We start from the raw sequence: 27,162 nt of genomic DNA, 5'->3' as shown, positions 1-27,162 counted from the left end.
TGCACAAGAAATCCACTAGCAAGCAGCATAGACCTTCTAAAAATGATGATTTTTATCAGAATAACTCCTCAGGTTGACATTTGCCTGCACTATTTTGGATTTGAGGCCTTTTGACTCTCTTTGGATCACTTTTGGATTAGAAATCAACTTTCATAAGTAAGTTTGTTTGGGGCATTACAGTTGTTGTTCTGCAGAAAGCACTCGGCAGGTGCAAAAGTTCACTCATCATTAGTAACCATTCCCTGTAGTACTTCCTGAGGGCCCCCTCCAGAGTTCAGTTGCCTATGTTTGTTTGGGGCATTACAGTTGCTGTTCTGCAGAAAAACGAATTTTCAAAAATGAAAGCACTCATCAAGTGCAAAAGTTCAAACTCATCATTAGTAATAGTAACCATTCCCTGTAGTGCTTCCTGACTGGGGCCCCTCCAGAGTTCAGTTGCTAGTTGCAACAATTGTATGACCCTGCTCTGACCCTCACAGCAGGCTCATAGAATAGCTACAAGTAGGCCACAAAGGTCCTGGAAAAAAAAGTTGCACTGCAACAGAAAGCAAATTACAGATAAGGAAGCAGGTGCCAGACTGGAATTTTAAAACAGTGACACATTAATAAACCAACCCCAAATTAATTCATGTCAGTTGAAGCAAGGCAGGTGTGCTTGCTTTTCCCCCCTATAATCTACAGTGATGATGAACCAGAGGGTGGCATTGATGTACCAGAGGGTGGCATGGGTGAAACAGAGGGTGGCAGTAGTTAAACAGAAGGTGCTGGGAACCTGTGATGATGAACCAGACGTAGAAACAACATAGTTGCGACCGCTGCGAGCCGACAAGTAAGTTCGCAATTGCGAACTGGTACAAAACCCTCGCGAACTGGCAAAAACCCTTGCGAACACACAAAAAAACCCCGCAAATTCGCGAGAATTCGCGGATTTTGCGAGTTCACAAATGCGCAAATTCGCGAACGCCAGATTCTCAAAATTCGCCCATGCTTAAAGGCGAGCAGCTCTGTTGTGCACGCAGGGCTGTTTCTGAATCCCTTCTGTTCTGGTTACACTGCTTTAAGAGCAAGCATTCCTGCCCCTGTGTGTGCAACTGTGCATGAAGTGACAACTGTGCTGTCAGATAAAACACACACTCACAAAAATCAAGCCAACGTTTCAGTTTCACACCGAAGTTTATGGTAGAAAAGCGTTTTGTTTCTACACGATCTTGTATAGTTATGTCTTTCACAATGAAATGCAGAACACAGGGTTGTCCAGCTCAGTGCGTCAACTGGGATGCACTGAGGATCCTAGGGGGCGGGGGCTCGAAGGAGGGGATCACACATACAGTCATGGTTTCGGAGAAAAAAACAATGCATTATCTACACACAGTTCTGTTAAATATTGTCTTTGCTGTAGGTTTGGTGGATGGTCGATATAGACGAAATAAAAAATATATTGTACATCTTTTGTCTTAAAATAAATGTGTACATTATTATGTAATAATAAAAGGCGCGCACTCTCTGTGAACACTTAGCATAGTGTTGTCTCTGCCCCAAGTGATAAACATTAGACAGGAAAGTTAGATGAGATATCCTCACTGAAGTATTAGATTTGTGAAAAACAAGAGATCCGCATAGAGCAATCTAGAAGCAGGTAGAGGCAGCACAGCGGAGAAAGATCAGCTGCAAGTCTTGCTGTGCTACGTCCTTACACCTCTCGAGTTGTAAACCACGCACAGCTCATTCCCTGAAGTGCTTTGGGGCTTACATTGAATATAAAGAAGGTGAAACCCAAATCCTCCAAAGCTGTTTGTAGCAAGACCAGCACAATGAAACCAGCTGCCGCTGACCGATGGAAGAAAAGAAATGAGAGTGATGATGAACCCAATCAGTGGTAAATAGTGGGAGGGCTCGAAATAGATATATATATATATATATATATATATACACATTCTAAAGAAAGATAATAGGAAGAGAATTCATATATAGATCTATAATGGGTCACAACCAGAGACTACCAGTGGTTTCTTTATATCACGGTCCCATCCTATTATATTTCTTTAGAAAAAAAAAATATATATATATATATATATATATTTTTTTTTTCTAAAGAAAGATAATAGGATGGAACCGTGATATAAAGAAACCACTGTAGTCTCTGGACACCTTTGTGCTTTATTTAAATGAGGAAAAACATCTACGCATTTCAGCATCCACTGCTCACGATGTTGAAAGCCCATTTATTACATTAAAATACTCCACAGTAAACACTGAGAGGGGACAAAACATGCTATAGAAACAGGACTAAGCCTACAAATTTGCAGCAGCCATATTTAAACATGTTTCCTTTCCATACATTTCAAAGAAATAGCAGCAGATTTCATTTCAATATAAAGTGGTTCCATAGATTATAAAGTGCATATTTATAGTAAGAAAATTCCATTCCTCTGAGGCAAGATGGCCGCTATGCTGCTGTAGAGAGCAGTCGCACCTACTCCTTCTCCTGGACCCATGGACTACGAGGCTGGATGGAAGGGTAGAATATGCTGAATTTCCGGGGAGTTTCCTGCAGTAAAGAAGGTATCAAGGAATCTACTGGTGCCAAGATATTACGGAAGGTGATCTCAACCCTGAGATTCTATTACGGCGTATCTTTCAGGAGAGTGCTGGTATATGGTATCACTGCAGGCTTGAGGATGTCACAACGCACTGGCGCGATCCCAAAAGCCACTCTGAACAAGCGAGCAGTAGCATCTGCAGCATCTACTGCCCAAAAGATGCAAGCGAAGAGAGGAGAGAAATCCACCAAAGAAAAGGAAAAGATCGATTCCAAGGCCGACTCCAAAGCGGCATTACAAGAGACGCAAGCGGGAACCCCTGGAGCCAAAGGGCAGCCGCAACAGCCACAACAACAGAGGCGGTCGCAATCGGACAGCGGAGCACTAAAACACATGAACGCTGTACCTGTCTCAAGTAGAGATCTGCGACAGTCTACCTTTACAGAGGCATTTGCGGGTAGAAGTCAGCCCTCAATCGTGGTTACGGGAAGCATCTCAGAGCCGGCCACGAAGGTAAACGCGGAAGGCGTCCTCGCCGACCGCGAGGACGCAAGTACAGCGGTTGCTGGGCAACCGGCGTTGCAGACGTGTACGCATCAAGCGGGAGCCGCGGGAGCCGCGCAGGGAGAGGAGACCGCTGCGAAGGCTGGCGAGGACAGGAACAACAGAGGCGGGGATGCAGATACAGAGACAATGGCATCAAGTAACACCGGTAAGCCTGGCAAGGGGCAGCTAGAGGAGTTGGCAGCTCCAGTGAATAACAATAATGCCCTAATGCTTGAAGCACTTATGGAAGTAAATGTGGCACTCACACCTACAGATAAAATTGACATGGCACAGTCTAACTGGGGGAGTATGAGAAGCCTAGAGAGCCGCACAACAAAGGGGGCTAAAGGAAGGAGAGTACGTTCCCCAGAGGCGGAAAAATTCTACTCAGTGACTGAGGGCTCAGACTCTTCTCTGTTGGGGTCAGAGGAGGAGGGCAGTATTACAGATCTCTCATCAGGAACTGAATCAGAAGAATCTCTTTCTAGTGAGCATAGAAGTAAGGAAACTCAAAAGAAAAGAAGAAGAACTATGATAAGGCAAGAAAGAGACTTAGATAGAGCTGCGTCAAGTACAAATAGGAAGCTGTTATGGGATTATGGTAGCACCGCCAAAATGTATCAGGAACAGGACCTGGGTGATGCACCTGAGAACTATCCTTTAAATGAACCTCAAGACGCATCTGATATCCCACCTCAAGCGACTCTGGACGGAATGTTTTCCATGCTGAAACAAATGCACCTAGAGGCTCGCCTAGAAAGTAGAAGAGCGAGACAAGACACCAAGAAAATTCAAGCGAGCATTAGGAAAATGAATAAGAAATATGTGGAGGTGGAAGGCAGGGTGGAACAAGTAGAAGAGAGGACTGGAAGACTGGAGGATGAAGTCACGGACTGGCAGAATGCAAGAACAGAGCAAGGAAAAGTGATCGAGGACTTACAGTGGAAACTGGAAGATTTCGAAAATCGCCAAAGGCGGAACAACTTACGCTTTTTGGGCTTAGAGGAAGGGCTGGAAGGGAAGGACCCAAGGGGGTTTATGATTAAATTATTAAAAGACGCATACCCAGAGGCGCAGTGGCAATGGGAGCTGGAAGTACAGAGAGCGCACAGATTTCCGCTAACGCAGAAGGGAGGAAGAGGAACTAATCAGAATGGTTTACCTAGGGCAATGTTGGGTTTTTTTGGTAACTTTTTGGCCAGACAGGAAATTATGGAGACTGCAAGACCAGATAGGAAAAAGTCAGTTGAAGGAATTACCTTTTTTACTAGACCTGACTTTTGCCATACAACGGTGGAAAGGAGGTGGAAACTTAGGCAGCTTATTACTCCGTTCCAACGTCAGGGCTCTGAGGCATATCTGATGTATCCATCTAAGCTAAAAGTTATCACAGGGGGACGCACCAGAATGTTTTTTTCGGAAGTAAAGGCAGGCGAATACCTCGCAGAGATTACAGAGAATCAGAAAGGTAGGAAAAGTAGGGAATCGGAACCAGCATAGGATGTATATGAAGACTCTAAGAGTATGGTCTATCTTAATGTGAGTAACTTGGGCGGGAGAAGGAGGCGACACTACAGTAGAGAGCAGCCACACATAGGTCAAGATTGACCTATTTGCCTGTAACAGGGGGGGGGTTAGCAAGGGGAGGGGGGGAAGGGGGGGTTGAGGGAGGGGGGGGTGGGGAAGGTGGCGGACAGGAGGTAAGGGTATGTACAGCACAAAGTATGAAGGTTTGTAGGCACAACCAGGTGGCAACAAAAAGATTTGAGGAGAGTGATTGTGGGACCTATTTCAAAATCAAATGGCAATAAGACTTGCTACCATTAATATTTGCGGGTTGAATGATGGTGGGAAAAGGCAGAAAGTAGCGGCCATGTGTAGATTGCTAAAATTGGATGTTATCTGTCTTCAGGAGACACATGTGAGAGGAAAAGATAAATACCTTATGGATCAGCTAGGATATGAAGTTTTAGCATATACACAGCAAGATGTTAAGTCAAAGGGAGTCGCTATTCTTGCAAAAAAAGGCTTTGTGCTAGTAAAGAGGAAGAAGGTAGACGCTGAAGGTAGATGGGTAATGGTAGAGGGAGAAATAACAACTGGAGGTAGATACACAATTGTTTCTGTTTATGGCTCGAATGAAGACGAACCTGAATTATTTGATTTCTTAGATACGGAATTGGCTTTATGGCCAGAACCAGTAATTTTTTGTGGGGATTTTAATATCAATAGTCCGGCAGGGTTGGGTATGACGGGAGGGGGGATGTTGGGAGACCGGAAGAGAAGAACAAGAAGGGCTATTGCTAATTTAATGTATAACAACGCACTGGTAGATGTTTGGTCAGCATATAACCCTGCAGGGTCAGGTAGTACCTTTTACTCAGCTCCCCACAAGAGTATAGCAAGACTGGATTATTTCTTAGTTTCGAGTCCCTTAGTATCAGAAGTGAAAATTGAAATGTTACCCCGGGTCTTCTCGGACCACAATCCATTGGTGCTCTCTATATCCCGGAATTGTAATGCATGTCATAAAGAATATAACTGGACATTCGAAAGGAGGCTACTTAAGGAACCCGATTATGTCAGTAGAATGAAGGTATGGATTAGACAATTTTGGGAGGTAAATAGAGGTACGGCATCTACAGGTATGTTTTGGGACGCATTTAAGGCAGGGATAAGGGGGAAACACTGGCTTATACTCTACATAGGAGTAAGAAAGAGAAACTGGAATTGACTAGTAGGCTACAAGACTTAATGAAGTTAGAACAACAACTTATTCAGGCGGTCATGAGTCGTGAACCCCTCGAGCAGATCTTATTAGAAATAGAGCTGAAAAAGGCAGAGACTGGTGAAAAATTGGCAAACAAAGCAGCGAGCAATTACCTAGCAAAAAAAGAAAAATGTTACAAATTTAATGAAAGGGTTGGACATTTGCTAGCAGTTCGTATCAGACAAGATCTGGCAGCCGGGGAAATCAAAGAAATTAAGAATAAAGGAGGGAATGTTGTAACTAAGGTGGAAGATGTGAGGGAGGTGTTTAGGGAATTTTACTCAGAACTGTATGATCAAGACTTGAGAACTGGGGCGGAGGTGATAGAGGATTACTTGGCAGGAATCCCTCATAAAGAATTGATGTTAGAGGATAAAGAGGCTATGGACCTACCATTAACACTGGGCGAAATATATAATGCGGTAATGAAACTCCCTTCTGGGAAGGCCGCAGGGCCCGACCAAATTCCCGCAGAATTTTATAAGACTTTCTGGGACGTGCTGGGGATTGATATGTTAGATATTCTAAGGCATGCATAGATGGGGGAAAATATACCACAATCATGGGCCGGAGCAAGTATTGTAGTTATCCTGAAAAAGAATAAATCACATCTGGACCCTGGCTCATATAGGCCAATCACGCTCATGAATGCGGATGCAAAAATATATTCAAAGGCCCTTTCACTTAGGCTTAGCAGGGTAATTGAGGGGCTGGTATACACAACACAGCATGGCTTCATTCCAGGTAAAGGGACCACGGAACACACAAGGAGGATGGTTACTATTTTGGACGCTGCGGGTGCTGCAGGAGACCCTGCCTCGGCTATCTTTTTGGATGCAGAAAAGGCCTTTGACAGGGTCTCCTGGAGTTATCTGTGGAAAGTCTTGGGATGGTTTGGGATAGGTACAGGCTACATAAAGGCTATTAAAGCGCTATATTTAAACCCAACAGCTAAGGTAAGGATAAACAGAGGGTATACGGAGAGCATAAGCATAAAGCGAGGTACAAGACAGGGCTGCCCGGCTTCACCATTACTCTTCGCCCTATATTTAGACCCCCTTTTGAGAAGATTAGAGGGAAATCTAAATATTCTCCCGATTGGATTTCATGGACATGAGTATAAAACGCTTGCATATGCAGATGACGTGGCAGTTGTCACACCAGATCCAAGGTCAGCTATTATAGAAATTGAACAAGAGGCTGCACATTTTGGTATGTTCGCAGGGTACTCGTTAAACAAAGGTAAAACTCAAATAATACAGAACAACTGGGTAAACTATCAGGATATAAGAACAGCACCCGAAGTTACATACTTAGGGGTGAAGATTACAGCTGATTTAGATAGTTTAGTAGAAATCAACATGCGCCCACTACTGGAAAAAATTAAAACAAATACGGAAAGAATGAATAATCTGCATTTGACCCTAATGGGCCGAATTAACGTTATTAAAATGGTAACATTCCCCAAAGTTTTGTATTTATTTAGATCCATACCGTTATTTTTTGACACTTTATGGTTTAACAAGTTAGAAGCGATCCTGAATAAATTTATTTGGGTTAAAGGGAAAACAAGGAGAGCATATAGGCACTTAACTGTAGGAAGGGAAAAAGGAGGTTGGGGAGCACCGGATTTCAGGCTTTATTATTGGGCAGCAGTACTACAATATAGTAGGGTGTTATTAGGTGGGGGAGGGTCAGAACATTTAATGGGAATCAATGTAGGATTAGCCAATGTCTATATGATACTTTTGGGTGAGGAGGCTGAGAATGGGCTCTTAAATACAACTGACTTCACGTATTTTAAACACACGAGATTCAAGACCTTGGAAGCAGTATATAGGGTGTGGAAAGGAGTGGCCAAAAAATGTGGCTTAGGCAGATACAATAATTATACAAGATTATATACAAACTGTTCTCTACCGAGGGAGATCTTTAAGGATGCCACTATGTATGATTGGTATAACAAAGGCATAGTGAAGATAGGGAATCTACTGGATAGTCAGGGTAATATGATACAGTTTGGGTTGCTTAAAACGAAATTTGGTTTAGAGCAAAATAGCTTTTTTAAATATCTTCAAACCAGGAGCTTCTTAACACAAAAGCAAGGTGGCACGGCAGGGATGGGACAATGCAAGTTCATGGAATATATAGGAACAACTAATAAATGCACGATAAGACAATTATATGCTGAATTGAAAGAAAACAAATCAGATGAAAGGGCGAAATACTCGCAGAAATGGATGGGAAAACTGGGGGTAGGCTTAGAAACTTTTCAGGAGTCATTGGATTTGGGTAGAACAGTGTTATGCTCGGCAACCCTTCAATCACAGCATTTCAAAACAGTGTTTTCACTCTATCATACCCCGGCTAGGATCGCCCAGTGGGGTGGGACAACGGGAACAACATGCCCTCGGTGCAACGCGAATGGGGCAGACATCGTACACATGTTCTCGCAATGTCCACAATTGTTTACTCTGAAAACGGCCATCGAAGAATTCTTTGATAAAACACTGAGGATTAAAATTAAACTCGAAGATAAATTAGTTATTTTAGGGGTGGCCGATACGGTAGAAGCTATGCCAGTAGAATTTATTTTTGTTTCAATTGCAGTTTTTCGTATTTGCATAGCAAGGAATTGGCTGAATAAGACTCCACCACTATTTTCGGATTGGATAGCCAGCCTTCTCACTATATACAACTTAGAAAAAGCAATATACGCCAGGAAAGGCAGAAGGGCCAAAGCATTAGGCGATATAATATGGCAACCTATTACGAGGTGGAAAAATAGTAGGACAAACCTTGTATAGTATAAGAAAGTGTGATATATAATTAATTTCTGCATTTGTATGTTTCCTTTCCCTTTCTTTGATGTTCTGAATATGGTTTGGAGCTGGGCAGTATGTAGTTTATAAGTTGTGTATACTCACTCTATTTTTCTTTATGTTTTTCTTTATGTTTTAATGTATTGGAATGTACAGATAAATGTACATAGAACCACCAGAGGAAATGGAATGTGCTGTAAACATATGTTGGATTACTTGGAAAAAATGTTTTGAAAATTTAATAAATATTATTATAAAAAAAAGAAAAAAAAAAAAGAAGAAAATTCCATTCCTCACAATTGAACCCCTTGGGCGCGGCCGCGATTCTGCGCCTGTGTGGCGTTTTTTGAAGTGGGCGGGTTCATGGTGGCCCCCAGCCGTCATCAGCACACGCCCACCGTGATGCATGACGGCTGGGGGCAGTCATCAGCATCGAAAGGGTTAAAACACTAGATTATATCTAAAATAACACAACATTTCCATTTTTTATCAGTGCTTATCAGAAATGTAAAGTGCAAGTGCATAAACATGTTCCAGATTTTTGGCAGCAACATATTATTCTGACCATGCATTTTTGAGTCGGGTGCAAATGCTAGCAAAAGTAAAGTGCTTTAGTGCAAAGTATACATCTTCTCACCTCTTTTACACTTTATCAGTAGTTGCTTCACTATTATGTGCAAATGCTAAATAAATACAACATATCATGATTTCCACACAATAATCTATTTTTAGAAATTATTTCATGGGCATATCATTACTTGTATTCATTATAAAACTACATATAAGAGCTAAGAGGGGAGGCTCATGTGTATATATATATATATATATATATATATATATATATATATTCACACAAAAAACATAGGTTTTAGGCCTTATATAGTTAGGAATTAACATATAAAAAACCATTGAAATTCCTCCTATATAGTTAGCTGGACATTTTATTGATATAAAACCAATGAAATTCGACATATAGTTAGGTGCACTAACTATATATTTCGCGCATCCGCAATCCAATGCTGATGATGTCACATATTACATCATTCATGACATGGTCAGTGACATCACTGATGACATCACTGATGACAGCTCATTTAACATCAATAATTACACCACTGATGATATACTTCATGTGATAATACAATGCACCTCCTTACACTCTAATACACCTAGTGTAAAATACAGAGTATCATTTTTGAAACTATTGACACACCAATACCATTTACTACATACCCACTAACTGATTCCTACGTCTACATGCACATTCATTCATTCACCCATAAGGTCATTCGTACATACTGTCACTCATCATTGCAACACTATCATATGCACTCATACACCTATGCAGACACTCACACACTGCCACTCATCCATGGAGTTACTCACACACCTACTCAGTCCTGTAAAGAATCAATCACACTTTGATTTCTTCATCTATACAGTTAAACACAGAACAGCTTACATTTTCACAGATATACAAACACATACTTACTCACTTATACAATCAAATCCTTCATCCATACTCGTATACATCCTCTCATTCTTCAATATGTAAAACATATTTAAACTTTACAAAAACACACAGACACTGGATGATGTCATCAGTGATGTCATCAGTGATGTCACTGACCATGTCATGAATTATGTAATATGTGACATCATCAGCATTGGATTGCGGATGCGCGAAATATATAGTTAGTGCACCTAACTATATGTCGAATTTCATTGGTTTTATATCAATAAAATGTCCAGCTAACTATATAGGAGGAATTTCAATGGGTTTTTATATGTTAATTCCTAACTATATAAGGCCTAAAACCTATGGTTTTTTAGTGAATTTCATTGGTTTTTTAAAGGCTAATTCCTAACTATATATAGTGTATAACCTATGGTTTTTTCAGTGAATTTCATTGGTTTTTTAAAAGCTAATATATATATATATAAGGCCAGAAAACTATGGTTTTTTCAGTGGATTTGCAAGGTTTTGAAAATGCTAATTCTATTAGCGGATAACGTTTAAATATGTTAATATCCTTGTGGGACCACCTGAGCAGCCCTAGGGATCCGATTTTTGATGCATGAACGATGGTTGGATGCATGATGGATGAATGATTGTTGGGTGGATGCATGGATGGATGCATGCATGATAGATGGGTGAATGGATGCATGAATGATCGATGGATGCAGGATGGATGGATGGGTGGGTGGATGGATGGGGTGCATGAATGGTGGGTGGGAGGGTGGCTGGGTGTTGGATGGATGCATGATTGTTGGCTGGAACATGGATGGATGGCTGGTGGATGCATGATGGATGAATGATTGTTGGGTGGATGCATGATGGGTGAATGCATGATGGGTGGGTGGATGAATGAATGCTGGGTGGATGCATGATGGTTGGATGCAGGGTGGATGGATGCATGGATGGATGCATGTTGGGTGGATAGCTGGGTGGATGCATGCATGCATGAATGAATGAATGAATAATGGATGGATGTATGATGGATATATAGGGGCAGAAATATATATATATATATATATATATATATATATATATATATATATATATATATATATATATATATATATATCTTTTCAGGGTAGCGCGATTCAAAGCAGGGGCACAGTCGATCTTCAATTAGCAAAAATACAGTACACGCGCTGTTGCTAAAATAGTAAATAAAGTTGCCACTATGCAGGAGCACTGAGCAGATTAATAAATTAGTTAATCAGGTGAGAAAACGAAACCAGGCAAATTGATAAATTAATTAATAAGATGCAAACGATACCAGGCGCTATACAGGAGCGCTATGCACAGAGAATACCAGGCGTTATGGAGCTGCGCTTTCACTGGGCAGGCAGGGCTCGAAGAGGAGCGAGTGGGAGCGACCGCTGAGTGCGAGAGTCAGACGGTCACAGGGGCAGAGGAGGACGGACGGGGCCTGCAGATCGATGCTAGTGTGTGGGAGGGTCAGCTGGGAGGCGGGTGCGGGGAGGAGACACGGGGACAGGTAAACACCAACAACAACAGCAAAATGGCGGTAGGGTAGCGCGATTCAAAGCAGGGGCACAGTCGATCTTCAATTAGCAAAAATACAGTACACGCGCTGTTGCTAAAATAACGGGGCAGACTGTTGCAGTCGACCGATCCTGCCCCGGCTCTCCCGGCCTTTACGCTAAAATGCCAGAAGGTCTGGGGTGGTCTGACGAAACTGACTCTCACCAAACCCTGTGGGTCACGGATCTGACGTGAGACAGGGGCATAGCTTCCCTTGGTGCAGCAGGTGCAGTGGCACAGAGACCCACCGACCCCTGATTACTGCTGCATTTAAATAATTCTTATATACAACTGCATAGCGGCTGCACTACTGATGCGAATGGTAGCCCTCGCAAGGATGATAGGCTGAGCGGCCCTACCAGGATTCGAACCTGCGGCCATGGGTGATGCACAGATCACTGCGATGGAAGCATTCCAATATTGATCTACCAGATCCCGGCCTCGTGCGCCTGAGAGGCCGCAGGCTGAAGCAGGGTCTTACATATGCATGACTGGCCCCGTCCTGTCATTTCAGAGCGCTGGCCGGTAGGGAAGTTTCCTTTCCACTTCGAGGCCAGTCGGACTTTGATCACAAGACAGAGTCAAGGTACAAACAGCTCATGAGACTGACAGGGTCCCTCATTCATAATCCAAGCCAGCAGCCGCCGCAAGCGCCGTGATCACATCTGGCCAGCAGCAGCACATGTGGCTGGTTCTACGGTGTCCGCGCAGGGCCAAGATCACAGCGTTTCCTTTACCGTTTGCCGGGTTTCAAAATGCAGAGACGTGGCTGTGCTTTATAAGGGACTCCTCTACGGTCCGCTTAAAAATAAACACACTGCCTCATTTTACGATAGTGTCGCGATCAAACGGCACACGCTGTTATTCATTTAACTTCCGAATAGCGCCTGGAGCGAGTTATGTTTTAATCTACATGCTTTCCGTTTGGGCAGCAAAGGTGGGGGGGAGGGGCGGGGAGGGGAGGCACATGGAAATTAAATGTTATGTTCGGGATCACACAATTTGTGTCAAATGGGGAAGCAGGGATTGAGAGCCGCGGTAGTAAACAATGTAGGCGCTAGGTCACACCTTTCCTTCTCCCCTGTCACTATAGCGTGCACTCTCCCTTCACACATACTCCCAGCAACTTTTCCCCAGCACCAGGAACGAGGAGGGGGCATGTGTAAGGGCAGTGCGCCTCGAAGGAGCAGAGTAGCAGAGGCTAGCACTCACCAGGATGCGTCCGTCTTTCCTGAGCAGTGGTGAAGCCTGTGTAATCCAGTGTACATCCAGCTGTGCGCGGTTCACTGCGCCCCCATGCCGCCGCTGCCTGCTCTGGACCGGCGCTCCCAGGCTGCCTCGCTTCCTCCTCTGCCGGCCGGGAGGCAGGCGGGCTCTCTCTCCCCACCGGCGGGCAGCAGCAGTCCCTTCCTTCCTGTGTGTAATCCAGCCTGCTGCCCCCCACCTCCTGTGTGTGCAGCCGAGCCCGGTCTGTGGCGCACAGGAGCACCCCACGCTGTGGAGCACCCCACTCTGTAAAATCCAGCCCGGCTGTCTCTCACAGACCCCTCCCCTCCGAGCCGGCCCTCTGTGCATACGAGCCAGCCCGGCTCTGTGGCTCACAGATCACCTCCGTGGGTCTGTGGCGCACACACACTTCCTGCTTTGGGGAGCCAATCACGGCGAGCCTCCCGGGCCCCGCCCACAACCAGGCGGCGGCCATCTTGAGGCGGCTCGGGCCGCGGCGGTGATCTCGGGGGTAAAACGAGGGGTGGGCACCCTCGAAATTAAATGAAATACATTAAAATAAAAGAGAGAAGCCCCCCAAGCCCCCCTCCAAGCCCCCTCCCCAAAAAAAATTGCAAAAAATCGCGGGGTGCGCGCACCCGTGCGCGCTTATAGATATATAATTGATTTCTCTTCTAATTTTCTCAGGAACCACTGGAGGGATTTACACTATTTTACCAAAAGCGTGATCTGCATACCAGACACTACCATTTTGACAAGTTTGGTGTAATTCCCTTCAGCGGTTCAAGCTGTAGATGAGTCTAAATGTCCTATGGAAATTAACATGGGGAAAACACGTTTTGGGACCCCCCTTTTTTCTCAGCCCCCACTTGACGAATGCCCCCCTAACTTTCAGGGAAGGAGCGGAGCGAGCCATCTTCTTTGAGAAATTTGCGAAGATTCATCAACCAGCGCCAAAGTTATTCCCAATAGAATGTTGGGGATTTCCTATGGAAACAGGTCCTAACTATATATACCTACTGGCTACCGCCAGTAGGATAGATATATATATATATATATATATATATATATATATATATATATATATATATATATATATATATATATATATACTCACCTGGATTCAGAAACAGACCTATCTTCAACAAAGACCCGAATTTCAAGGACACAAACAAGCAGGGATCTAGAATTGGTGGTCGCACTTTAATACAATCTGGTTAGGAATTGGCTTACAATATGTGTTACATTTAAGGGGCCAGCAGGGTTGTTTGTGTCCTTAACATGGACTTTCCTTGCTTAAAAAAGTGATGTGATGAGGGTGAATGAGTGAGGGATCCTTTATAGGAGGTGACATTCTTCAAGTGAAATTTTGCTGCTAGAGCTGCTTTGAACCCACATTGACAAGAAAGCGAGATAAACCTCTTAACATAAAAGATGTGTCTTGGGGGCTCCAAAAAAAATTCATAATTGTTAATATGTAGGATTTCAATGGGCAGCTTATTACAACAGACAGACCAACACCGAGTAATACATCATTCAGCAGTGAATCCACTGCCTGCCTAACACAGATGATTCAAGTTTCGAGCAAGAATGAAGGAGGGGTTTTTATGGGTCGCATCTTTGAAGTTAGACTTGGATGCTCCTAGGACCATGTCCCTAAAAAGGCCAGTGGAAAAGGCAAAGGGCCTTCAACAGGACCCACTAGGTTAGAGGAAGTCAGGGAAGCCCCTACTTGCTTACGGTATCTAACTGCATTTCAACATATTCTACACCAGTAGAGCAACCATGTATTGGACGCATTGCAGTTTCTAGATAGTGCCTCTAGGGAGGCCTAACATAATCAGTTCTTGAGAAAATCCCAGCACGAGAAGGAGGAAGCAATGGTATGTGGATTGAACTCACTCTGTGGATGTAAATGTCCCTGGATAATGTGCTGTGAATGTGCACTTAGTCTGGATCAGAAGGACGGTGACTACCTTCGGGGTGTTTGAAGACCTATAACAGCGCAGTCTATTGTAAACATGTTTGCTCAGTGTGTGAGTAATTGTCAAAGAAATCAATCACTTAATTAGCAACTGGATTTAGTCAAAGCTATTGATTAGGTTGGCAGTTACTAGTTCTACTACATTATTGAAAACAGCAGCAGAGTCTGTAAGTGGAGTACCCATAACGAGCATGATTTGTGGTCATTACTGGGCGTGTTTTTGCTTTGCTCGACTGTCATGCTCATGATGTGCCTTTTTCCGACAGACGGAGTGTTTCAACCATATAAGGCTTTTGCAGCGATTCAACGAAAGTCATCTTTATGCATGCGGGACATATGGCTTTTTGCCGCAGTGCACTTATATTGTAAGTATACTAAGCAGAAGGTGTTTTATTTATAGGATGAAATGCTGAGATCTGTGTTTGTCAAATGTTGAAACGCATGGTTGATTGATTTATATCCACGGGCCAGATGGTCGTTAGGAGTGACATGCAATATACTAATATGATAGCACATATATATTTAAACACACACCTGCTCCAGAGGTTTGAGGCCAGAGGCTCACAGGTACAGCAAATGTCCTCGCTCAAAAGGGTATCAATTTAAAGAAGTGATAGAACATGAGATTCAGGGACCAGCAGGTGCAGAATGATCTGTGAGATCATTATGGAGGAAGAAGCGTATAACATAAACTATAAGAGGACGATGCTAAGTTCTTGATTAAATCACTGTCAGTAATTGTGAAATAGCTGCACTTTGTGCAAAGAATGGAATGCGTTAAGTGTGCAGATTTCACGGATGCACACCAACGAGGCATCCCGAAGGGCAGTGATGCAGTTAGGAAGGATGTGTTTTATAAGTGAATGGTAGATTGACACAGAAAAATTGAAAGATATAACAAGAGAGACAGACATACAGACAGAGAGACAGACAGACAGAGAGACAGACAGACAGACAGACGGATGGATAGATAGACAGACAGACTATGTTAAGGTTTTCTAAAGAATTCAAGACAACTGACTCATAAAAGGACTGAAAGAATATGATCCACATCACTCCTTAAAGGGCCTGCGGTAGATGCCCTGCTTCCGGCCCTGCATCATTTTCGAAACCTTCTGCATCACCAACAAAGCCGCAAGAGCTGTGCACCAGCATCCGCCAACCACCTCGGGCACTGATGAGGCATGAGGCACAGCGAGTCAATACATGACCTGCCAGGCTCGAAAACAAGAGGTACAAACAAAGGAAAGAAAGTTACTCAGGGGTCTAACAAGATCTCTTTCATACACGGCGCGTGGATCCTCATTCATGCAGCGCAGCACTTAAAACCCCACTCTTCAAGAAGGTGAGAAGGCCCAGGGCACTCGGGCCCCTGCAGCCAGGGGTCCTTGCTTCATCTCACACCGCTATCTCCTTGGTGAAATGAACTCCTGTGCTCTGGACCTTGGTAAGTGCTACTGAAATACTGATAAAAACTTTCAGAATAATACATACCACGAATCAGCGATATATATGGGTGAAAGGCCTACAGAGTATTAAGAATTAGGAGTCCCAACGTGAGTGCCACACTTTCGTTTTTCTAATGGAGGGAAGCCTTCACCGCCCCAGACAATTCGTACTTTCAGCCAGTGTGTCCTGTCATGCGCTCCAGAGCCCCAAAACTATCACCGTGGGTGCCCTGGGAGGCCGGTTTAGCTGACAACAGCCCTGACAGTCTTCCCAGCTGGAGCCAAAGTGTGAACCGATCGAGCTGGAAGGTCGGGTCACGTGCGCCTCTGTAGGCCGCACGCCTCCTCAGGCCCCGAGCTGTACAAAGAATCATTAATAATGTTTTTTTCTAACACCATCATGAATGAGCTCCTTGAAGAGAAAACACAACAAACGCATTCATGGAGAGTATGTGATTTCTTTGGAAAGTTGGAACACTCCACAGGCGTTCAAGGAAGCGACCATCTCTGTCAAAAGAATGGCGTTCATTTTGAGCAGTTTTGTTTCTGAATGTCGTCAAAAATAACGTTGCCTTTGTCTTCTCTAGTCCGTCCCTGTGTGGTGCCACGTGAGCCTTGGTTTCGCTTTTTTCAGCTTGTGCTCTGTTTCTGATGTATTTACAATACTTTGTGGAGTAGAGTGCTCATGTTTTGCTCAGAAGAGTCCTCTAAGTATCTTTTCCCCCAGGATAATGTTGACATGTTTCGGCTGTGTTAAGGCTGGCGTTAGCTGGGTTTTTTCTTGATAGCTAGAAAAGGCGTTCATTTGTTTTAAGATGCCTGACATCGTAAGTGGCCGAACAATAGACATTTCAGCAACCTTGAAGCTAATGTTTCCCCATGAGCCGGGCAGATTTGTGAGAAAATGGGTTGCTGTGGCCTATTGAGTAAGGATGTCACACATCCACCAAACTCTAGTCCCCTTAATTTGCTCAAGCAAGTTTGTCCATGCCTAAATAGTTTTAGAGTTGCTGCAGCCAGTCTCCCAAGCTGTCTCGGATGCCTTCAGGGCCGTTTCTAGGTGTTTTGCGGCCCTAGGCGAGAATTGAAAAATGCTGCCTCCTCCCTTTTACTACCATCACACTCTCCCCTGTCATACAGGCTAAAAGAATCAGATATAACAAGCATTTACAATGCAATGGTCTCGGCATTATTAAAGTTAGAGCTATTGGCATTGCTCATTACTTTTATTTATGTTTTTGTTTTTAAAACATAAATAAATGGCATTGTCATTTACAATGCCAATAGCTTAATCGCTGGCAAATGCGAGACCTATTACATTTGCACCCACACACAGAGACACACACACAAAACCACACACACACACAAACACAAAGCAAACCACACACACATACAAAGCCACCCACACTGAGCAACCTACACAGAGCCACGCTCATTGAGAAGTAAAAGGTATTTTAAAGACCTGTCAAGTACTCGGGTGTGACTGTGTGTGTCCCTGAAGCTGTTTCAGCCGGGCTCACATACACGAGCTGGGGGGGGGGGGGCTGGGGGAGCAGGCTGTAGTGTAGCCCTTTGAGTGAAATGGATGATGCGCGCCCGGAGCTGTGGGTCCCGTGACACACGTCCCCCGCCCCCAGCAGGGAGGCACAGAGATGCCCGCCATGAGAGGGAAAGAAGAAGGAAGACACAGAGAGATTCTGATCCCCCCTGCCCCCCATGAGAGAGGCACAGAAAAGGTGGGTGGATGAATGATGGGTGGGTGGATGGATGTAAGGCTGAAGGATGGATGGATGTGTGAAAAGGTGGATGGATGAAAGGATGGATGGATGAAAGGATGGATGGATGAAAGGATGGATGGATGAAAGGGTGGATGGATGAAAGGGTGGATGGAAGGAAGGATGAAAGGGTAGATGGATGAAGGATGTATGGATGGATAAAAGGTTGCATGAATGATGGATGTGTAAAAAGATGGGTGGATGAATGATGGGTGAATGGATGGATGAAAGGGTGGGTGGATGGATGAATGATGGATGTATGGATGGAAGGATGAAAGGGTGGATGGATGAAGGATAGGTTGGTGAAGGATAGATGTATGGATGGAAGGATGAAAGGGTGGACGGATGAAGGATGGATGGATGAAAGGGTGGATGGATGCATGGATGGATAAAAGGCTGCATGGATTAATTATGCATGGATGGATGTGTGAAAAAGTGGTGGGATGAATGATGGGTGGATGGATGGATGAAAGGGCGGGTGGATGGATGTATGGATGAAAGGGTGGATGGATGAAGGATGGATGTATGGATGGGAGGATGAAAGGATGGATGGATGAAGGATAGGTTGGTGAAGGATAGATGTATGGATGGAAGGATGAAAGGGTGGACGGATGAAGGATGGATGGATGAAAGGATGGATGGATGGATAAAAGGTTGCATGGATTAATTATGCATGGATGGATGTGTGAAAAGGTGGGGGGATGTATGGATGAAAGGGTGGATGGAAGATGGATGGATGTATGGATGGGAGGATGAAAGGGTGGATGGATGGATGTATGGATGGGAGGATGAAAGGGTGGGTGGATGGATGAAGGATGGATGTATGGATGGGAGGATGAAAGGGTGGATGGATGGATGAATGGATAAAAGGTTGCATGGATGGATGTGTGAAAAGGTGGGGGATGAATGATGGATGGATGGATGGTAGGATGAAAGGGTGTATGGATCGGAGGAGGAAAGGGTGGATGGATGGATGAATGGATAAAAGGTTGCATGGATGAATGATGGATGGATGTGTGAAAAGGTGGGTGGATGAATGATGGGTGGATGGATGGAAGGGTGGATGGGTAAAGGTTGGATGTATGGATGGAAGGATCAAAGGGTGGATGGATGGATGTATGGATGGATGGAAGGATGAAAGGGTGGAAAGATGGATGTGTGAAAGTGTGGGTGGATGAATGATGGATGGATGTGATGAGGTCTAACAGGCGCATTTATGGTTCTCAAAAGTTGGTGATGAGGAGTAGCAGTTTCTAGAAACGTTTGTCGGAAGGGGGTCCTTACGCCTAAAAAGGTTTTATAAGGGGGTCTCGGCATCAAAATGTTTGAAGACCTCTGGGTTAGGCTATGAGGGGGGCGGTGTCACTGAGGGCTGGCCCTGCATCCGAGGGCTGGCCCTGCATCCGAGGGCTAGCTCCAAGGGGCGGCGCTCTCTGTGTACACATTACTCAGTTTCCCATGTGATTTAGAAGCTCCGCCTGTACCGCTTTGTGTCTCATTCACTGACAAACTCAGCGCCTGGAAGCAGAGCCGCCTGAAAGACATGCCTGTGAGTGACAAGGGTGATATTTGGGAGGAAATGTAGGGGAGAGCAAATGAGGCATCGACTTGAGGAATTAGGGTTCGGGAGTGTGGCTGTGCCTTCGCAGGGCTGTTTTGGCACCCCATGTTGCATGTGTTTTCCTTCACACTGGCCTCTCAGGTGACCCACACTCTTCAGTGTTCGACCCCCTCCGAGCTGGCACCTGCCCTTTTCACAGTAGACCCCCTTCTCCACTCGCACTGATATATGTATATTACCGTTTTTTTGTATACCATAAAATGGACGTGCCAACTTTTTATAAAGTTTGTCCTTCTGAAAAAGCCCCTCCTTGTAAAACAAGTCGATGCCACAATAGAATTGATTGTGGGTTTTTTTACGGATCCAAAACATTCCTCTTGGCTGAATATGTTCACATATCTGCACACACAGTCCCTAAACACGCCCCTCTGTGCTGCCTCAACGTTCTCACGCGGAGTCCTGAAAAATGGGCTCACACTACCTCACCCGATACCCCAATATGTCGTCTTCCAAACTGCCCCCTTCCCTGTGCAACAGGTAGCATTCCTCCTGTCCCTAATATCGCGCCCCCACAAAATAATAGCGGTGGATTGAAATAGCCCTCCATCTATACGCTGCAAAAAACACCCACATCAGGCGCGGGGTCAAAGTATGATGAATCCGTGTAACAAAAGCGGAGAGTGGGTGAATGGATATCCATCGCACTCGTGAGTGACTGAGACCATTACCAGGGACCACAGTAAGCAAAACGGAACGCCCAATGCAATCAAAAAAAAAGTGCACGTCGCCTCGCAGACCACTGGAACCCCCGTCTTTGCAAACTTGGGTAACAAGCGGGACTCCGTCTGTGCCAACTGCCCTACCCCAAAGCAGCACAACCTGCAATTAAACTAAATGGGTAACAAAGACAGTAAATCACACACGATGACCTAGGTCGCGCTGCAGCTTCCATTTGTGAGTAACTATACGGAATTTCGGGTGCGCTGCTCTCACCTGGCCGGTAAAAGGCAGCTATATCAGCGTGCTCCTTTGCTGTCTCTTCAGGGGGCTCAGAGATTCACTTACAGGATTTCTGGTGAAAAACGCGGATAACAGAGGTTGAAGATATTGCAGCGCTCCGAATGCTCAGTCTCTTCTCCATGTTCTTTTCAGCGGCTGGGAGCGGGACGGTTTCCTGCAAGAATTGTCATCACTGGCTAGATTGGAGACTGGTACACAATCACTCAGTTCCTCACTACCCGTTGTTTTGTCAATCTGGGAATGTACAGAGTAACAATGGATATCCATCGCACTCGTGAGTGACCGAGACCATTACCAGGGACCACAGTAAGCAAAAGGGAACGCCCATTGCAATAAAAATGTGCACGTCGCCTCGCAGACCACTGGAACCCCCTGTCTTTCGCGGAGTCCCGAAAAATGGCCCCCACACTACCTCACACCGATATGTCGTCTTCCAAACTGCCCCCTTCCCTGTGCAACAGGTAGCATTCCCCTATCCCTAATATCGCGCCCCCACAAAATAACAGTGGTGGATTGAAATAGCCCTCCATCTATAAGCTGCAAAAAAACACCTACATCAGGCGCGGGGTGAAAGTATGATGAATCCGTGTAACAAAAGCGGAGAGTGGGTGAATGGATATCCATCGCACTCGTGAGTGACAGACCATTACCAGGGACCACAGTAAGCAAAACGGAACGCCCAATGCAATCAAAAAAAGTGCATGTCGCCTCGCAGACCACTGGAACCCCCGTCTTTGCAAACTTGAGTAGCAAGCGGGACTCCGTCTGTGCCAACTGCCCTACCCCAAAGCAGCACAACCTGTAATTAAACTAAATGGGTAACAAAGACAGTAAATCACACACGATGACCTAGGTCGCGCTGCAGCTTCCATTGGTGAGTGACTATATGGAATTTCGGGTGCGCTGCTCTCACCTGACCGGTAAAAGGCCGCTACATCAGTGTGCTCCATTGCTGTCTCTTAAGGGGGCTCCGAGATTCACTCGCCAGGATTTCTGGTCAAAAACGCAGAGAACAGAGGTTGAAGATATTGCAGCGCTTCCGAATGCTCCGTCTCTTATCCATTTTGTTTGCAGCGGCCGGGGAAAGCCCGCAATCCATCCCCCGCACAGAAAGGCAGCTCCATATCTAGAAAACATGAAAGGACCCAGGAAAAGGGAGGGGGAGGGGGGGGCCCCGAGGGAATCACTCACCACGTGGAAAAACAGCGTCCGGGGGCACTGAAGGAGATACTGCTGCTGTAGGTGCCATGGCCGTCGAGCTCCGTCTCTGCCTGCTGCTGGTTGAAGATATTGCAGCGCTTCCGCATGCTCCGTCTCTTATCCATTTTGTTTGCAGCGGCCGGGGAAAGCCCGCAATCCACCCCCCCCCCCCGCACAAAAAAGGCAGCTCCGATATCTAGAAAACATGAAAGGACCCAGGAAAAGGGAGAAGGAGGGGAGGGGGCGAGGGAATCACTCACCGCGCGGAAAAACAGCGTCCGGGGGCACTGAAGGAGATACTGCTGCTGTAGGTGCCATGGCCGTCGAGCTCCGTCTCTGCCTGTCCATTTTGTTTGCAGCGGCCGGGGAAAGCCCGCAATCCACCCCCCCCCCCGCACAAAAAAGGCAGCTCCGATATCTAGAAAACATGAAAGGACCCAGGAAAAGGGAGAAGGAGGGGAGGGGGCGAGGGAATCACTCACCGCGCGGAAAAACAGCGTCCGGGGGCACTGAAGGAGATACTGCTGCTGTAGGTGCCATGGCCGTCGAGCTCCGTCTCTGCCTGCTGCTGCGTCTGTCAGGGCAAGTCACCGCGCATCGTCAGCCACCGTCCAGGAAAGTAGGGACCGGCCTGTAATTAGGGACCGGCCTGTAATCGGGTGGCATGAAAAACGGCACAAACATGCGTAAATGGGGGCAGAGGCAGAGGCTCGATGCTCACCTTCACTGCGGTGAAACAAAATGGCGGCCGGGAAGCTCTGAGATTTTCGGAATTGGGGGCGTGGTTTTGTGGTTCTGAGTGACAGACAACGTCACTGTCTAAAGAACGCAAAAAATCACGCCCCCAAATCCAAAAAAGACGGGGCTTCTTTGGAGTGACGCATCTCTCCTCCAATGGCTGGCCTCCGTTTAGGAAGCCAGCCAATGAAGGAGAGAGGGGGCACGGAGGCGGGACCTTCGCCGCTACTCAAACTCATTAAATCTCCGGCCTAAGACTGCGCAAGCGCAGCCTTTTAGGCCTTCGACCTAAAAAGCATTAGATATAAAAGAATGTGTATTTGGAGCTATTAGCATGAAGACTGGATAGCTGCATGTTGTACACTCCTTACTGACAGCGAAAGTATTCACAACTCCCTATCATTACCATTAACAACGAAGAACAACAGGGAGTTTAACATGAATGCAGAGTTTTCTAACCACTAATGAGGAGGTTCACTCCACTTGGGGGGGGTCGACGAAATTGTGATTTTTGTTTCCAAATCGACATCTCTTTTACAAATATTTCACAAAATGACGCAACATTCCTAAAATGCTCTTGGCCAGTATCTCAAATGAAATTTACACACAAAAAAGTCACAAAAGATACCAGCAGGAGACTGGTTTGAGAACAAATGCATCTCAACCACAGTTCTAATGTTCTTGCAAGGACTTTTCTCCTTGAACTAGTGCCCTCTGGTTGAAAAGTAAGCAACATTTTACAATAGCAAAATAACAAAACTTAATTTATAAAATTCATGCAATGCCGATATTCTCATTACTTGCGATTTTGCAGCTGTAATGAAACTTTCACTCAGGCCTAATTATATCCCAGAATGGCAAATTGTCTCAAACAATAGCAGGGCCGTTTTTTTTTTCTCGAATTACCGATACCCCTTAATCTCCCCATTATGTATCTATAACCTTAATTCTTTCACATACACACTTCCCGATGAACCGTCTCACTCACGAAGGCCTGGAAGGACACGGTAAAACAAGCGCTGGCCTTTGACTGCCTGCTCCCTCTCCTTGATCTGTTCTCTCCTCCATCCTCTCTTTTCTTTCTCCCTCATCCCCTTAAGCAATTCTCTCCTCACCCCTCCCCTCGTCCCTCCTCACACAGCCCTCTGTATCTTTCCCTGTCTCTGTACCCCAGCCTCCCTCCCTCCTAATGCCCTCGTCCTTCTCCAGCTCCCCCTTCCGGTGGTGTCCTTGCGGCTGCCAGGTCTCCTCACTTCGCCTGTAAGTTCTTAAAGCTCAGATGGTAAGTGCATCCCACAGGACTATCATATCATCTCTCCTCTCTCATCCTCTCCTCACCCCCGCCCCACCCTGCGCTCAACCCTCCTCTCTCACTCAGCTGCCATCTGCACCTTGCCACTCCCCCCCACCACCCACCTCAATGTGCATCTGCTCTCGTTCTTATCTCTATACGTCCTCCTGTACCTCCATGACTCTGCCAGGCCTTCCGTGTCCCTGTTAGGCCCTCCGTGTCCCTGTCAGGCCCTCCATGTCCGTCCGCTCCATGGAATGTTTCAGCTTTTTGTTCCTCTGTCTACACGAGGCCATGTGCCTCAATGTTTTACTCTCCTCTGCGCTGTCATGAGTAGATAGGCATTGTGAAACCATACGTGTATATTTATCGGGGAGGGGGTCCCTGCAGTCCTTTTGTACACAGTTTTGAGAACACTAACACCCGCCGCTGAGAAGTGGAGAAGAGGGGCAGAGCGAGGCCTGACCAGAGTCAGAGGCACTGGATCACGCACTCGCTTTTTACTCTCAGGAGAGCTATTAGTTGCCAGCTGTGCGTCGCCCCACGTGTCACCCCTGGCGCACCCCCGCCTTGGTGCATACCTCCGTACCTGACTGTTTCTCTGCCTCTCTGTCTGTACTGTGACCCGTGATGACACACGAAGCACAGCCATGCTGGCACCGCACAGATCGCGGCGCACACAGCCCCCGCCACCAAACGTGACATTGTAGAAGGCCTACACAATTTCTCCCCTTTTTGCCGCCCTAGCCATTCTGCCGCCCTAGGCGGCTGCCTAGTCCTGCCTAATGGTAGAAATGGCCCTGGATGTCTTCAAATGCGCTAGGAATTGGTTGACAAACAGACTACTTTTAGCTGCTGTACTAAGGGGTGCTTAGATGAAATTGAATCCATCCATAATTCAATTTAGGAGCTGTCGGGAACTGTCCTTTGATTTGTGCATGTTTTATAACCAGAGAAAGAATGGCTGCAAGTTGTGAAATCTGATTGGTTCAGGGGTGAGTTTATAGGGATGAGCAGGCCTAGTTATCCTCGCTGCCGATCCTCCTACACAAACTTAATGACCCATGTATCAGAACAACAACACATGAAAACACCTGACCCTAGAACAAGCCAGTGCCTGTCAAGCATTATCAGTGTTGAAGAGGGAGGTTAAAATCACAGACAAAAGTTTTATATACTTAACTAGCAGTTGAAAATCTGGATTCAGGTGACTTGCTCATCCACCGTGGACTCGACTGGCATTCCCATGACTAAGTGTGGCTTACTCCCAACTAAGGTGTGACTTACTCATAACTTAAATTTGATTTTCTCCTGATATTTAGGGACATGTCACCCTCCTGGAAAATCAGCTTTGTAGATCAGGACCGGTGGGATAAGGCCTCCACTAATCTTTTTGGCCTTTGAGAGCAATTGAATTCCTTGCTGATTTTTGTGCAGTATTTCCATGCTGAAAACTCTTGAAAAACAACTGCGATGTGAGTACATGAGATGAAAATGAGGGGGGTGGGGGGCAAGTGGGGAATTAACCCTTTTAGTTTGTGGATAGCAAACATATCTTCCTGTTTCATCATTTGGTCATACTACCAAGTCATTGGATTGTTCCAGTTCCCAATTAGTGCAGACAGAACTGATGTGTAGTATTTATGCCTTCTGTACACTTTTCAAGGTGTGCTATTTCTATTGTCTGTTAGCAGTCACTTTACTATGCCCATGTGCATGTATACATCGACTCTCCAGTGGCAGTATATCTTACTGCACTGATGTACCTTCTTTTCTGGCACTTGGTAATCATGCTGTAGCCCACACTAAGCGACAGATCAATAGAGCATGTGTAAGTGCATAGCAAAAGTGTTTTCTCAAAGGAAGCTCTGTCTGTAGATGCTAAATTGTGATCATTGCGCCGCAGAAATCCAGGAAGTCTGCAGATGACATTAACGATTAATTGACTCTTGGTTACACTCACTTTTGTTGCTTGAGTAACACTGCAGTTATTACATCCACCGCCATAGCAACATGTGGGTTAACCTCCCTTAAAAAAACAAACGAATGCTCAAGAGGGCAAAAGGTCCCCATAAAACCTTACACGTTACTTCCCGAATACAAATCAAATAGTCATATTTCTGCACTCCGCTTTCTATTTTTTTTTTTTTTTTTTTTTTACAGTTTACAGCATAGGGAGTGGATAAAATGATTCAGAAACAGATTTACCCCCTCCTGCACATATGAGGCAGGGTACGATGAGTTTGTTCCAGTGTTTGCTTAGTAGGTAGCAAAATAGCGTACAATATATTTGCTTCATTTCTTATGTCTAAGAAATAAATTCGTGTGGACTTTATTGTCCTTCTTTTTAATTATTAGGTTGCGAAATGGTTCAGAAATTGTTTGTCATTATTTATTTGGTAAGAAGATAATACTGCTGCATCAGTTCACTCCCATTTATCTGGTGCTGTATTTATTCTTCCCTGTATCTCATTGGGCTCGGCTACTTATGAGTGTGTTACTGTTGTCCCAGTCCTGTTATTGTTAGGGGTTCAGCTGTGTTTTTATTTGTATGTGGTGCAAGTTCTCAATCCGGTTTAACCAGACTCATGAGACTTGTGCCTAGAAGCAATATGACTGACATTCTTGATATCTCTCGCAACAGCTGTCGGACCCGAGTCGAAAGAATGGCTCAAAGAATAAGGGGAATGTTTTTGCCATATAATTAGAAAAACAAATCTGATTTAATACGGTTTCATAAATAAACCCATGCAGCATTAATGTATCTCAATATATAAAATAAAAACTTCAATCAGTGGGCAAGGAAAAAAATTACATAAATACCCCTATATGCTGGTAGGGGGGAACATTTGAAGAACGCTGAAGAACTTCATCATATGAGGTTGTCCAGTTTAGCAACAGTTAACTGTTATCAACCATTTTATGTAATATGGAGTGACGAATAATGGCTGGCTCAAAATATTATCCCCCCCCCCTTTCCTGGATAGAGCAACAGTGAAGCACCTTGGTTGTTCAGCCTATGAGCCAACCAAACATCCCAACGTGCAGAAGAATTCAATGCGAGCCCCAGCCCGAGAATTGTCGGTCTGCTTAGCGGAAGTAGTCCTCACCCGTTGACCCTTTACCTATGCCACTTTACAGTATTGAGGTTCCCCCGAATTGGTTACCTGGCCTTATATATTGGT

The 27,162-nt window shown here is 45.2% G+C and overlaps 1 protein-coding gene across 3 annotated transcripts in view; it reads left to right on the top strand.

Annotated features, from left to right (window-relative positions):
• SEMA4G (semaphorin 4G) overlaps positions 1-27,162 on the top strand; it is a 698,845-nt gene that overhangs the window by 447,142 nt on the left and 224,541 nt on the right. For all 3 annotated transcript variants that reach the window (XM_086922681.1, XM_086922680.1, XM_086922682.1), the window contains exon 5: positions 15,211-15,309. In XM_086922681.1, coding sequence (XP_086778807.1) covers positions 15,211-15,309 — 99 coding nt within the window. The remainder of the gene's footprint in view (positions 1-15,210; positions 15,310-27,162) is intronic.

The sequence above is a fragment of the Lissotriton vulgaris genome, chromosome 5 (genome assembly GCF_964263255.1).
Source record: "Lissotriton vulgaris chromosome 5, aLisVul1.2, whole genome shotgun sequence".
Taxonomy (NCBI): Eukaryota; Metazoa; Chordata; class Amphibia; order Caudata; family Salamandridae; genus Lissotriton; species Lissotriton vulgaris.
This window is presented reverse-complemented; position numbering and strand designations above follow the sequence as displayed.